General features: G+C 41.1%; 1 protein-coding gene across 2 annotated transcripts in view; it reads right to left on the bottom strand.

The window, feature by feature from the left end:
- The window catches only part of DMXL1 (Dmx like 1), a 189,355-nt gene that overhangs the window by 121,420 nt on the left and 55,799 nt on the right, over positions 1-12,136 (bottom strand). For both annotated transcript variants that reach the window (XM_077290843.1, XM_077290848.1), the window contains exons 3-5: positions 7,257-7,334; positions 2,597-2,675; positions 681-813 (exon numbers count right to left, since the gene is read on the bottom strand). In XM_077290843.1, the coding sequence (XP_077146958.1) occupies positions 681-813; positions 2,597-2,675; positions 7,257-7,334 (290 nt within the window). The remainder of the gene's footprint in view (positions 1-680; positions 814-2,596; positions 2,676-7,256; positions 7,335-12,136) is intronic.

Below are 12,136 nucleotides of genomic sequence, written 5' to 3'. Positions count from 1 at the left end.
GGCTCTGGCAGTGCTCCTCTCCTCCTGTTCCTCCTTGCACAAAGACTGAGGTAGCGGTCCTGTTGCTGGGTTGTTGCCATCCTACGGCCCCCTCCATGTCTCCTGGTGTACTGGCTTGTCTCCTGGTAGGGCCACGAGCCTCTGGACACTACGCTGACAGACACAGCAAACCTTCTTGCCACAGCTCGCATTGATGTGCCATCCTGGATGAGCTGCACTACCTGAGTCACTTGTGTGGTTCTAGAGTCCATCTAATGATACCACGAGTGTGAAAGCACAACCAACATTCAAAAGTGACCAAAACATCAGCCAGAAAGCATTGGTACTACGATGTGGCCTGTGGTCCCCACCTGCAGAACCACTCCACTGTCTTGATAATTGCCAACAATTTCCATCTGTTGTCTGTTCCATTTGCACAACAGCATGTGAAATTGATTGTCAAACAAACAGTGTTGTTGTTTAAGTATTCACTTTATCTTTTTGAGCAGTATATATATATATATATATATATATATATATATATATATATATATATATATATATATAGACACACATAGATAGATAGATAGATAGATAGATAGATAGATAGATAGATAGATAGATAGATAGATAGATAGATATGGTGCTGTCCAATATTTCTGTAAAAAGAAATACAGACATTTCGTATATGAATATCTTACTTGCACTGCCAGATACAAGTCCAGTTGCTAATATCCGTGTCTGGCTTCTCCTGAGAATCATCACCGGATAACTTTTCTATCGGCACATTGGACCATAGATGTAAAATGCTTGAGCCAATTAACAGACGTGTTCCTGAAACAAATCGACATGGATTCAGTAAGTTTGGGTTCTTATACTAAGGCCATTGTCACAGGGCAGAAATCTTGATAGGTGTTCAGCAATCAGTTTGTTTTTACGCTTAAACCAGAAATAAGTTCAAAACACTATAATTTGTGCATTATACAGTGGCTATAAAAAGTCTAGACATCTCTGTTAAAATGTCAAGTTTTGTCAAAAAAAAAAAAAAATCATACAAATAATGATTTCATAACTTTTTTCATCTTTAATGTCATCTATAATTGTTATAATTCAAATGAAAAATAAACTGAAATCTTTTTGGGTGGAAACTGAAAAATAAAGGACTAAAGTAATATATACGGTACATATGCACACTTTTAATCTAATATGTTGTTGACATACCCAGTAACTTTATGACTGCATTCAGTCTTGTCGGTTAGGAGTCCATCAGCAAGGTACATTTATAAATGGCAATCTTTGCCAACTCTTCCCACAGGTTAGGCGCAGTAGAGCCCTAAATCTGTCAGATTGTGAAGGCATTTCCTGTGTACAGGATTTAGCTCAGGGCTGTGTTTCGGCCATTCCACAAATCTGATTTTCTCATGGAAAAGCCTTTATTTTGTTGATTTGGAGGTATGATTAGCATCATGGCATGCTGAAAGGTGAAATTTCTCTTTATCTCCAGCTTTTTAGTGGAGGCCTGAAGGTTTTGATGGAAAATTGACTGATATTTGGAACTGTTCAGATTTCCTTCCACCTTGACTAAAGCCCTAGTTCCAGGTACTAAAAATCAGCCCTAAAGAATAATGCTGCCTCCACCATGCTTCACGGGTGTTCTTTTGGTGATGCACAGTACTTGCTTTATATCAAACACAGTGGACTCCGGGCCAAAAAGTTCATCTTGGTCTCATCAGACCTTAAATTTTCCCATTTTCCTTTTGGCTGATCTGATGTACGTTTTGGCAAAGACAGTGCCAAATCTAAGCCATTTCTTGACGACTGTCTTCATAACGCTCCATGGTATATCAAATGCCTTACAAATGTTTTTGTAGCCTTCTCCTAAAAGATAGCCTTCAACAATGAGATACCTTTGCAGTTTTTGAAGCGGTTTACAGACTATGATTTTTGCTGTAAAATGCAACTATGAAAATTTCAGAAAATAGTTTTTAGAACAGCTAAACTTTATATGAAGTAAATCAGAATCACTGTAAATGATGGCAGCTTTGTACTGACTACTATTTAATATGAGTTTAAATATGATTGGCTAATTCTGAACATAACCACATCCCCAATTATAAAATAGAGTGTTCACAATAATGCAGCCACATTATTTAAGTTTTGACACTTTAATTTCCCCAGTCAAAATTATTTCAGTTTGCTTCAGAATGGATTTGTACAGATTGTATGAGACAAAGGCAAATCTGTTACATGTAACACGTGTGGGTATGACACACACACACACACACGTCAAGTGGGCCCTACTGAATGATTGACAGCAGTATCTGTATGCAGACATACAAGAAGGACTGCCAATCACCAAGCAGGGCCGCCCACTGTGCTTGTGTGTGTACGAACACCAGGGATTTCAATAACATTTAAGTTTCACTAAAACTTTTCTCATAAAAAAAAGTATATTAAAATGATCAGTTCCTCCTGCTCTATCACATCCTGTCGAAAGATCAGATACAAGTTTCAACATAACAGGTTCCTTTTAAAATTAGTACAATATTAAAAATAGGTGATAATAAGCTTATAAGTACTAAAAGACAGTGTCTCAGAGTCCATAACTGCTGCTCACCTGTTGGGTCCCAAGTTATATTATGTGCAACAGAGTCCAAGACTATATGGCCACGTTTCTGCCACTGGGATTGAACTCCCTAGGAACAAAAAATATAGCTTTAGTATTTTCTACTGAGGATTAGAATACAATTCAAAAAAGTGAAAACTATTATTCTGATCATGTTTAGAAATATTGATAACGCAGAAAAAAAAATCCAAATATTCATTAAAATACAAATAACTACAGTGGTTACTTGTCAAAATTTACAGTTTCTTATTTATATAGCTGAAGTTTAGGTTCTGGATGGAAATGTTCTTTAACCCTTTCACCCCCCTGAACCAGTTTTTACCATTCTGACCAGGTTACATTTTTTAATTCTGACCAATGTCACATTATGTGGTAATAACTCTGGGATGCTGTAACGGATCCCACGAATTCTGAGAATGGTTTTTCATGACGTGATACTTCATGTTAGTGGTAAATTTTGGTTGACATGATGTGTGCTTATTTATGAAAATATTGAAAACTTAATTGGCTGTCATGTGCTTTCAAAACAGCCGCGGGTGGATCGGAGCTCCACTCTCAGCTGTTAACTGTTTAAATTCAGCTGTATGACAGCGGGATTTAATAAGCTCAGTCCAAAATTGCGTCAGGCCATCTGCCCATCGGCGTCCCTGTCTTGTGGTCGCGGAGCGCCGATGGATTGTCAAAAAACATTTGGTATCGCTGTGTTCAGAAAGGTCCAATCTATCAAAATATAAACTAAATTAATCAGGTGGGTAAACAGCGTAAAAAGAGAAAAAATTGAAACGCCAGAACTACAATGTTAAGGCTGCCAAAAAATAGAATACAATAAGCGCCAATCAAAACATCATATCGGTTTCCCGTCGGAAAATGGTATCAACACAAACGTCAGACCAGAGAAAAAAAGCCATCACCCGACCCCAGATACCAAAAAATGGAAGCGCTAGAGGTCTAAAAAAAAAAAAAAAAGTGAATGAAGGCAAAAACATTGTCATATAAATTTCAGAAGTTTTTTTCACCATTTACAGTAAATAAAAATAAAATTATACGTGATGGTATCTGAATACTCATACCGACCTGGAAAATCATATTGCCAGGTCAGTTTTATCATATAGTGAACATGATATATAAAAAATTATTAATTATTGTGAACTATATGGTAAAATCAACAATGCAATTCAAAAGTACTCTTCCCTCACAAAACAAGCCCTCATACAGCAATGTTGACGGAAATCTAAAGTTATGGCTCCTGGAAGAAGGGGAGGAAAATAAGAAAATGAAAATGAAAACACAGATTTTACATCAGCATTAATTTTAAAACTTTTTTTTGTTAGGAAGTTAAAAATTAAACAGCTATTTCCAATTTCACCAACATCATTTACAAAACCAACTTTTTTTTTTTTTTAAGGGATCACATCTTATTTGAAGTGATTTTGAGGAGCCTACGTGACATAAAATAACCCAAAAGTTACACTATTTGAAAAGCTACACTCCTCAAGAAGTTTATTATCCCCTTAAGGGGCTTCACGTGCGTTAAAGCAATATGGAAGGAAAAAAATGAAAACTTTACTTTTTCCCACAAACATATTGCTTTAGCCCCAAATTTCACATTTTCATAAGGGTAACAGGAGAAAACATACAGTACAATTTGTTATGTCATTTCTCCTGAGTACACCGATACCCCATATGTGGTGGAACACACAGCAGGGCTTGGAAGGGAAGAAGCACCATTTAACTTATGGAGCGTAAAATTGGCTGGAATAGATAGACGCCATGTCGTGTTTGCAAACCCTTTAAATAGCGAAAACCCCCATTTTGGAAACTACACCCTTCAAGGAACTGATCTAGAGGCATGGTGACCACCTTGAACCCACAGGTGCTTCACAGAATTGTAAAACATTGAGCCATGAAAATTTTTTAAAAAAAGGAAATTTTTCTGCAAAAATTTTGCTTTAGCCCCAGATTTTAAGGGTGAGCGTCCACTGTCCGGATTGCCAGCGCTTTGGACGGAGCGAAAAACTAAAACTGAGCGCCGCCCCCTTCTGTACGCATGGTGATTCCGGATATGTTAATTGCACACATCCGGAATTGCCGCACCCTATACATAGGATCCTGTTATTTACCTTGCGGTGACGAGGCGTTCTAAAACGACGCGCCGCATGTCCGTAAACGCAGGGTCGCCAGATGCGTGTTCGCACGCATAGTGGAGACGGGATTTCATAAAATCCCCTCCACTATGCTGTAACATCTGGACGCTGCGGGTTGAACGCTGCGGTTGTACGCAGCCTTCAATCCGCAGCTATTCTGGATGTAATCCTTCCCGTGGATACATACCCTAACTCTTCACAAGTATAACAGTAGAAAATTGACCCTAAAATCTGTTGTGCGATTTCTCCTTAGTACCCCACATGTGGTGGAAAACTACTTCTTGGACACACTGCAGTGCTCAGAAAGGTAGGAACGGCAATTGAATTTTGGAGTGCAATTTTGGCTGGAACAGATTGCGGAAACCATGACACATTTGAAGAGCCCCTGGCATGCCAAAACAGGTGAAACCCCCACAAGTGACCCCTTTTTGGAAACTACACCTACCAAGGAATTCTAGGGGTGTAGTGAGCATTATTAACCCTCAGGCGATTCACAGAATTATATAACATTGGGATGAGTCAATGGAAAATTTTATTTGTTTTTCCATTAAAAATGTTGCTTTGGCCCCAAGTTATCAATTTTCAAAAACTGTAAATAGGAGAAAATGGACGGTACAATTTGTGGTGTACACCAATACCAGATATGCAGTAATATTGGAGTTCAGATTTTGCTGGAATAGTTTGAGGGTGCCATGTTACATTGGCAGAGCCCCTGAGGTGCCAGAAAAGCAGAACCCACATAAGTGGCCACATTTTACACACAACACTCCTCAATTATCTAGGGGTGCAGTGAGCATGTTGACACCACATCTACCTAACAGAATTTGATACCATTGGGCGGTGAAGAAAGAATAACTTCATTTTTACCAATAAAATTAGGTTTAAGCCCAAAGTTTTAAATTTTTATAAGGGCTAGTAGGAAAAATGGACCTCACAGTTTGTTGTGCAATTTCTCCTGAGTGCGCCAATACCCTACATGTAATCGGTTACTACTTTTCAGGCACAGTAAAAAGCTAAGAAGGGTAGGATCACCATATTTTAGTACAGATTTTGCAGTTATGGTTTGAGAATGCCACTGGAAGAGCCCCTGAGGTGGCCAGCACAGCCAAATCCCCCCACAAGTGACCCAATTTTACAAACAACACCTCTCAATTAATCTGGGGTGCAGTGCTCTTTTTAACACCATGTGTTATTCAATCTTGTCCTAATGGGCAGTGAAGAAAAAATAATTACATTTTTACCACAAAAATTTTGTATGAGCCCCATATTTTACACTATCATATGGCAAAATGGGTAAAAAAAATATAAATAAAAATACCCCATATGTGGCTATACAGTACTGCTTAGCCACACAGCGAGATTCGGGAGGGAAGGAGCGCTATAGGACTATTTGAGAACAAATGATTGTAGAATAGTTTGCAGACTCAAAATAGGAGCCCTTATGTGTCAGAAGAGAAGAATTCCCACTCAAGTGACCCCATTTTGGAAATTATACCCATCTGGGAATTTATCTACAGGTGTAGTGACAATTTTGACTCCATAGGTGTTTGCCGGAAACAGGCTGTCACTGTAGTGCCCAGTACATTGTTCCCAGCTCGTTCTTCTGGAGACATGGCCTCTGCAAATTAAGCAAGCTCGCACCACTACAGAAACGCCAAACATGTGGATGCTAAATGGTTTATGAAAACTAGGATTCAAAAGGGAGAGAGGTATTCGAACTTAGGAGAACAGAATTCGCTGGATATCTTCTGGGATGTGAGGAGCTATAGCGCTTTTCTAGAGCCTTTGTGCTACCAGTAAGGTGGAAACCCCCTATATTTTCCATTGACAGATGACGGACCTGAGTGGGGGCTTGCTTTTTTTCTGGATTGAGTTGAAGCTTTTATTGAAACATTCTACAGAACATTTTGGATCACATTTATCCTGCACTCTATATCGGGGTTTCCATCTAAATCTCTGAATGACGCAATTCAGATGAAACTCTCAAAAGATCCATTCACTAGAAAGATGCAGCAGAGTATCTCTGAACTCAGTCTGGTCTGTGTTCAGGGGTTTTCAGAATTGCACAAAACTGTGGCAGACCGTGCTTTTATGCACGCTTAAAAAGGACAAACACCACCAGATCATAAGCCATATTCACCTACAGTTATTTGTACAGTCATTCTCTTCTGCCTGATACGACATTGGGTGTGGAGTGACTGCGTACACATGGTGGTACAGCAGGGGAAAATGTCTGAAGCGCAGGAGCATCGTACAACGATCTTATTGCAATTAAGAGATTTTGTGTGCACTGATCATCAGATGGCGACAGGTTGCCCACGCAATTGTATGACCTAGCGTGCACTTGTGTCTCTGCTCACACAATTTAAAGTCAGGCGGGATTGTGCCTGCACAATGCCTTAAACATTACATGCTGAATAAGAGCAGAAGTACCTCCAACTCTGTCCCCACTATAACAATCTTAGGGAATTAATCACCGCTAGCGATTAACCAGGGAGTATACTTACTTGTAACGGAGCATGCTTTTGTTTCAGCAGATTCACCGGTTCGAAAATGCAAATCACATTGTTGTATGATGCTGCAATCTAGAAACAGAAAAACTCGTCATTTCAGATGTCTAGTATTTATTTTACGGTCTTCGGTTACTGCAATCTGTGCCCTTCATATTGCTGAACGTTCAGCCTGTCGGTACAGCAGAGGCCTCATTGTGCGAGATCTGCTTTTCACTGGGAAATTACTTCAAAATATACATAATGGTTATAATTTCAGAAGGCTTTTATACTCCGCAGCACATTATAGATCAACCAATACTTTCATTTACTTCAATGATTAAAGCCTTCCTTTGTTTGTGAGGCCTTTAAGCAGGCTTTTAGGCAGACTTCGTTTTCATTTGTACAATGTTTTTTTTTTTCTTAGATTACATACATTTTAGCAAATTTGTGTACAGGATTAGAGAAAGAGGGGCTCACAGGGAAAGCAGACTAATGAGTATTATGGGTCTCCAGATTCTCCCCAATGGCACACGTCTGGGGAGGAAAGAATGGGCATCTTGGATTCCATATATTCACACAGGCGGTAAACCACTAATACCTGAGACAATGCTGGTATAGAAGTCTAAAGGTAAAGCCACAATTGTAATTATTTCCACAGGACCCAGTAGACAGTTTGTGGTCAGTAATATTCCTAAAGCTTAGAGTGGTATTACCCTATTACACATCACCGATACACGTTCATTCTTTATCATTGACCTGCTCCTTTATTTGCAGGCCAGCTATTTGCATTGGCAGATTTGTCTGTTTCTAAGTGACCATAATGATATTTCCTTGCGTGCAAAATCTGTACAATAGGCAATGCTTGGAACATTTCAGCTCTTAAGTCTGCAGAACAGGGAATAGAGGAGAACGGATAAGACATAACAATGAACCCTGTACGCAGAATGAGAAATGTGGCTATTTAACTAAAGGCATATTGGGAAAGTGCTGGTAAATACAGTGCTGGTAAATCCTGTAAAATCGAAGTTCTGGGTCAGGGAGAATGATGTTATGTCACCGCCGCTTGGTTCAAGTTACCTGGGTGGAGGTGACGCATTGAACCGTCACAGTTATAATGCCACCCAATGTTCCTTGTCTGACATCAGTCTCTGTATGTGAATGTACCAAAGGCTGTGATTAAAGACCAGGCACCGAGTAACTGAAGTGACTGTTCTGAGCACCATGACAATATAACATTCTCGCAATCTTCAGGATTTCACAAACATGTTTAAAAAGGTTTTATATATGTATTTTAGCAGCAGTCTTCAGCTACAAAACCAGAATTTTCATAAGGAAAGGTCTACTTATTAGAATATTTTAGTAAGCAAATTGTAAAACTCTTAAGCGAGTTAGACAATGTAGTAACAAAAATACAAAACATATAACATTCTATGACACAATACAAAGGTTAAAAAGACACAAAACCTAATGATGCTGAATAACACAGGCAGTGTGACCTAAAAGTGCCATTTACGTTTGTATCAATTTACTGTGCCAGGTTATCTGTGGGAAAGCGCAACATAAAAAGGAAATAAATCATTTCTAAGCCAGGAATCATACAGGAGGGTCTAGAGAATAAATAGGACCTTCACTAGCACTACAGGGCGCGATGCAATTCACAGATTCCATGTAGTTATTTTTTTTCCTTTCTTACCTTCAAGGTCTACTATAGATGTAAGCTCTCATGGACAGAAATGCTGCAGTTTTACTGCAATTTGTCCGCCTGCTAATAGAGTACCCATTCTATTCTCCAGGCACAAGCTTTGTGACTCCTGCATATTATCATTTTTAACCCCTTCATCCCCAAGCCTGTTTTCACCTTCATGACCGGGTCACATTTTACAATTCTGACCAGTGTCACTTTATGTGGTAATAACTGTAGAACGTTTCAGCGGATCCCACTGATTCGGGGATTGATTTTCTTGACATACACTTCATGATAGTGGTAATATTTCTTCGATATGACATGCATTCATTTGTGAAAAAAAAAATGTTTGCAATTTTGGAACTTATTGATGTCAGAGAATCATCATTGCACCCCGCATGCGAACGATGTTGTAATGGCAGCAGGCTGGCTCTTCCTTAATGGACCGATCAGCGCCGAGCGATTGGCTCCTGGGGTGGGTATAATCATGACTTGTAAGCATGTTGCAAGCACCTCCCCTAGAGAAAGTGAAACGTGCGTCGGGGCTGTTTTGGGCATTCCATTTCAAAATAATATGGGTAAGTGGCAGGTCTTCTTCTTGACTTGTGACTAGTGGTGACTTAGTGATACCTGTGGGAACCTGGGCATTGTAATTTGCTGGACTTGACTCGGTGACATTTATAACATTTGCACAATATGCAATTTACACTATGCGGACACATTCATAGCCAATATACCTATTTCTTTATCTCTCTGTTTCCTTCTATGCACTGAGTCTTTTTCACAAGGTCTATTGAACTCTCTGCTAACTCTCACTCCCCACCGATCACCGATATACAACCCCTGGCAAAAATTATGGAATCACCACCTTGGAGGATGTTCATTCAGTTGTTTAATTTTGTAGAAAAAAAGCAGACCAGAGACATGGCACAAAACGAAAGTCATTTCATATGGCAATTTTCTGGCTTTAAGAAACACTAAAAGAAATCAAGAACAAAAAATGTGGTAGTCAGTAATGGTTCCTTTTTTTAACCAAGCAGAGCGGAAAAACTATGGAGTCACTCAATTATGAGGGAAAAAATTATGGAATCACCCTGTAAATTTTCATTCCTAAAACTGACACCTCCATCAAATTATGCTCATTAGTCTGCATCTAAGAAGGAGTGATCACACCTTGGAGAGCTGTTGGACCTGAGGAAGCCAGTTTGCTGGCGACACGCGTCGGGCAGGCTCTGTGTCCGTCCACCCCTCTGTGACTTTTTCTTTCCCCAGCTGTATCCTTATATTCGATCTGCATCCACGGGGACTGAACTGCACATGGTAGGAGTATCGGAGGGAATTAGTAGCAGCATTGGACGCATGGTGATTCTGTTCACATCACCTGCTTTTTGATGTTTATTTGATTGCATCCATTAGGAGCTGTTAGTCGGCTGCCTATTTGTACTTTGTGTACACATTTTTGGACACCTGATTTGAACATCGTGAACATAATTGATGCTGGTTCGCTACAGGCGCAGCTGATAATGAGATATAATTTACATGTCCTAAATTTGGCAAATATCTACCACTGTGCATACTATGTGTTACATAGTGGATTGTTACAGGATATTGTTTATTAATTTGATATATATACAAAAATATCTGTGTGCTGGGACAGGTCCATGAGTGTGGTGGACGGTTAGCCTTATTATAGGCTTGTTCTTGTTATGTAGGCCCTTATGGCTTTTTAAATGTTATTATAATTGGAGTATTTTCTTATATGTGAATAAAGGCACAAATATTTTATTTTCAATATTTCGGAGTGATCCCTGGTATTAGTATGCCTCTTTCTCTTTTCTTGTATGCGGTTCATTGTATTCAGCAAACTTAACCCCTTAACGACCGCCGATACGCCTTTTAACGGCGGCCGCTAAGGGTACTTAAACCACAGCGCTGTTAATTAACGGCGCTGTGGAAAAAGTGAATAGCGCCCCCCAGAGTCGGATTTTCTCTGGGGTCTCGGTTGCCGAGGGTAGTCGAGACCCCAGAGAACATGATTCGGGGGGTTTTTACCGACCCCCGAGTTGCGATCGCCGGTAATTAACCGTTTACCGGCGGTCGCAACAAAAAAAAAAAAAAAAAACGCGATTTGCCATTTAATTTCTTTGTCCTCCGATGTGATCGCACATCGGAGGACAGAGAAATAGGGTCACCGATGGCCCCCGATAGCCCCCCAATACTCACCTATCTCCCCCGGTGCTCCTCGTGGCTCCCGATGGGCGCCGCCATCTTTTTTCCGGGAAAAAATGGCGGGCGCACACGCAGTGCGCCCGCCGCCCGGCAACCGGAAGATCTTTGGGGTCTCGGCTGCCGGGGGTAGCTGAGACCCCAAAGAACATGATCGGGGTCGGTTTGCACCGACCCCTGTTTTGCGATCGCCGGTAATTAACAGTTTACCGGCGACCGCAAAAAAAAAAAAAAAAAAAAAGCGATCTGTAATTCTCTGTCCTCTGATGTGATCGCACATCAGAGGACAGAGAAATAGGGGGATTCGGGGACCCTATCATACTCACCCGGTGTCCCTGGGTCCTCTTCTGTCTCCTCCTGCCAGCCGGCTTTTTCCTCATGGCGGGCGCATGCGCAGTGCGCCCGACATCTGCTGCCATCTGCCGGCCGGCAGGAGAGACGAGTTGGGGCTAAAATTAGGGTTAGGGCTAGGGTTAGGGTTGGGGCTAAATTTAGGGTTAGGGTTAGGGCTAGGGTTAGAGTTAGGGCTAGGGTTAGGGTTGGGGCTAAATTTAGGGTTAGGGCTAGGGTTAGGCTACTTTCACACTAGCGTTTTTTGGCTTCCGTCGCAATGCGTCGTTGGAGAAAAAACGCATCCTGCAAAAGTGCTTGCAGGATGCGTTTTTTTCTCCATTGGCTTGCATTAGCGACGCATTGCGACGGATTGCCACACGTCGCATCCGTCGTGGGACGGATGCGTCGTGCTTTGGCGGACCGTCGGCACAAAAAAAGCTACATGTAACTTTTTTGTGCGACGTGTCCACCATTTCCGACCGCGCATGCACGGCCGGAACTCCGCCCCCCCGCACCTCACAATGGGGCAGCGGATGCGTTGAAAAAACAGCATCCGCTGCACCCGTTGTGCGGCGCTTACAACGCTAGCGTCGGTACGTCGGCCCGACACACTGCGGTGGGCCGAGTACGACGCTAGTGTGAAAGTAGCCTT

This window comes from Ranitomeya variabilis, chromosome 1 (assembly GCF_051348905.1).
Source record: "Ranitomeya variabilis isolate aRanVar5 chromosome 1, aRanVar5.hap1, whole genome shotgun sequence".
Taxonomy (NCBI): Eukaryota; Metazoa; Chordata; class Amphibia; order Anura; family Dendrobatidae; genus Ranitomeya; species Ranitomeya variabilis.
This window is presented reverse-complemented; position numbering and strand designations above follow the sequence as displayed.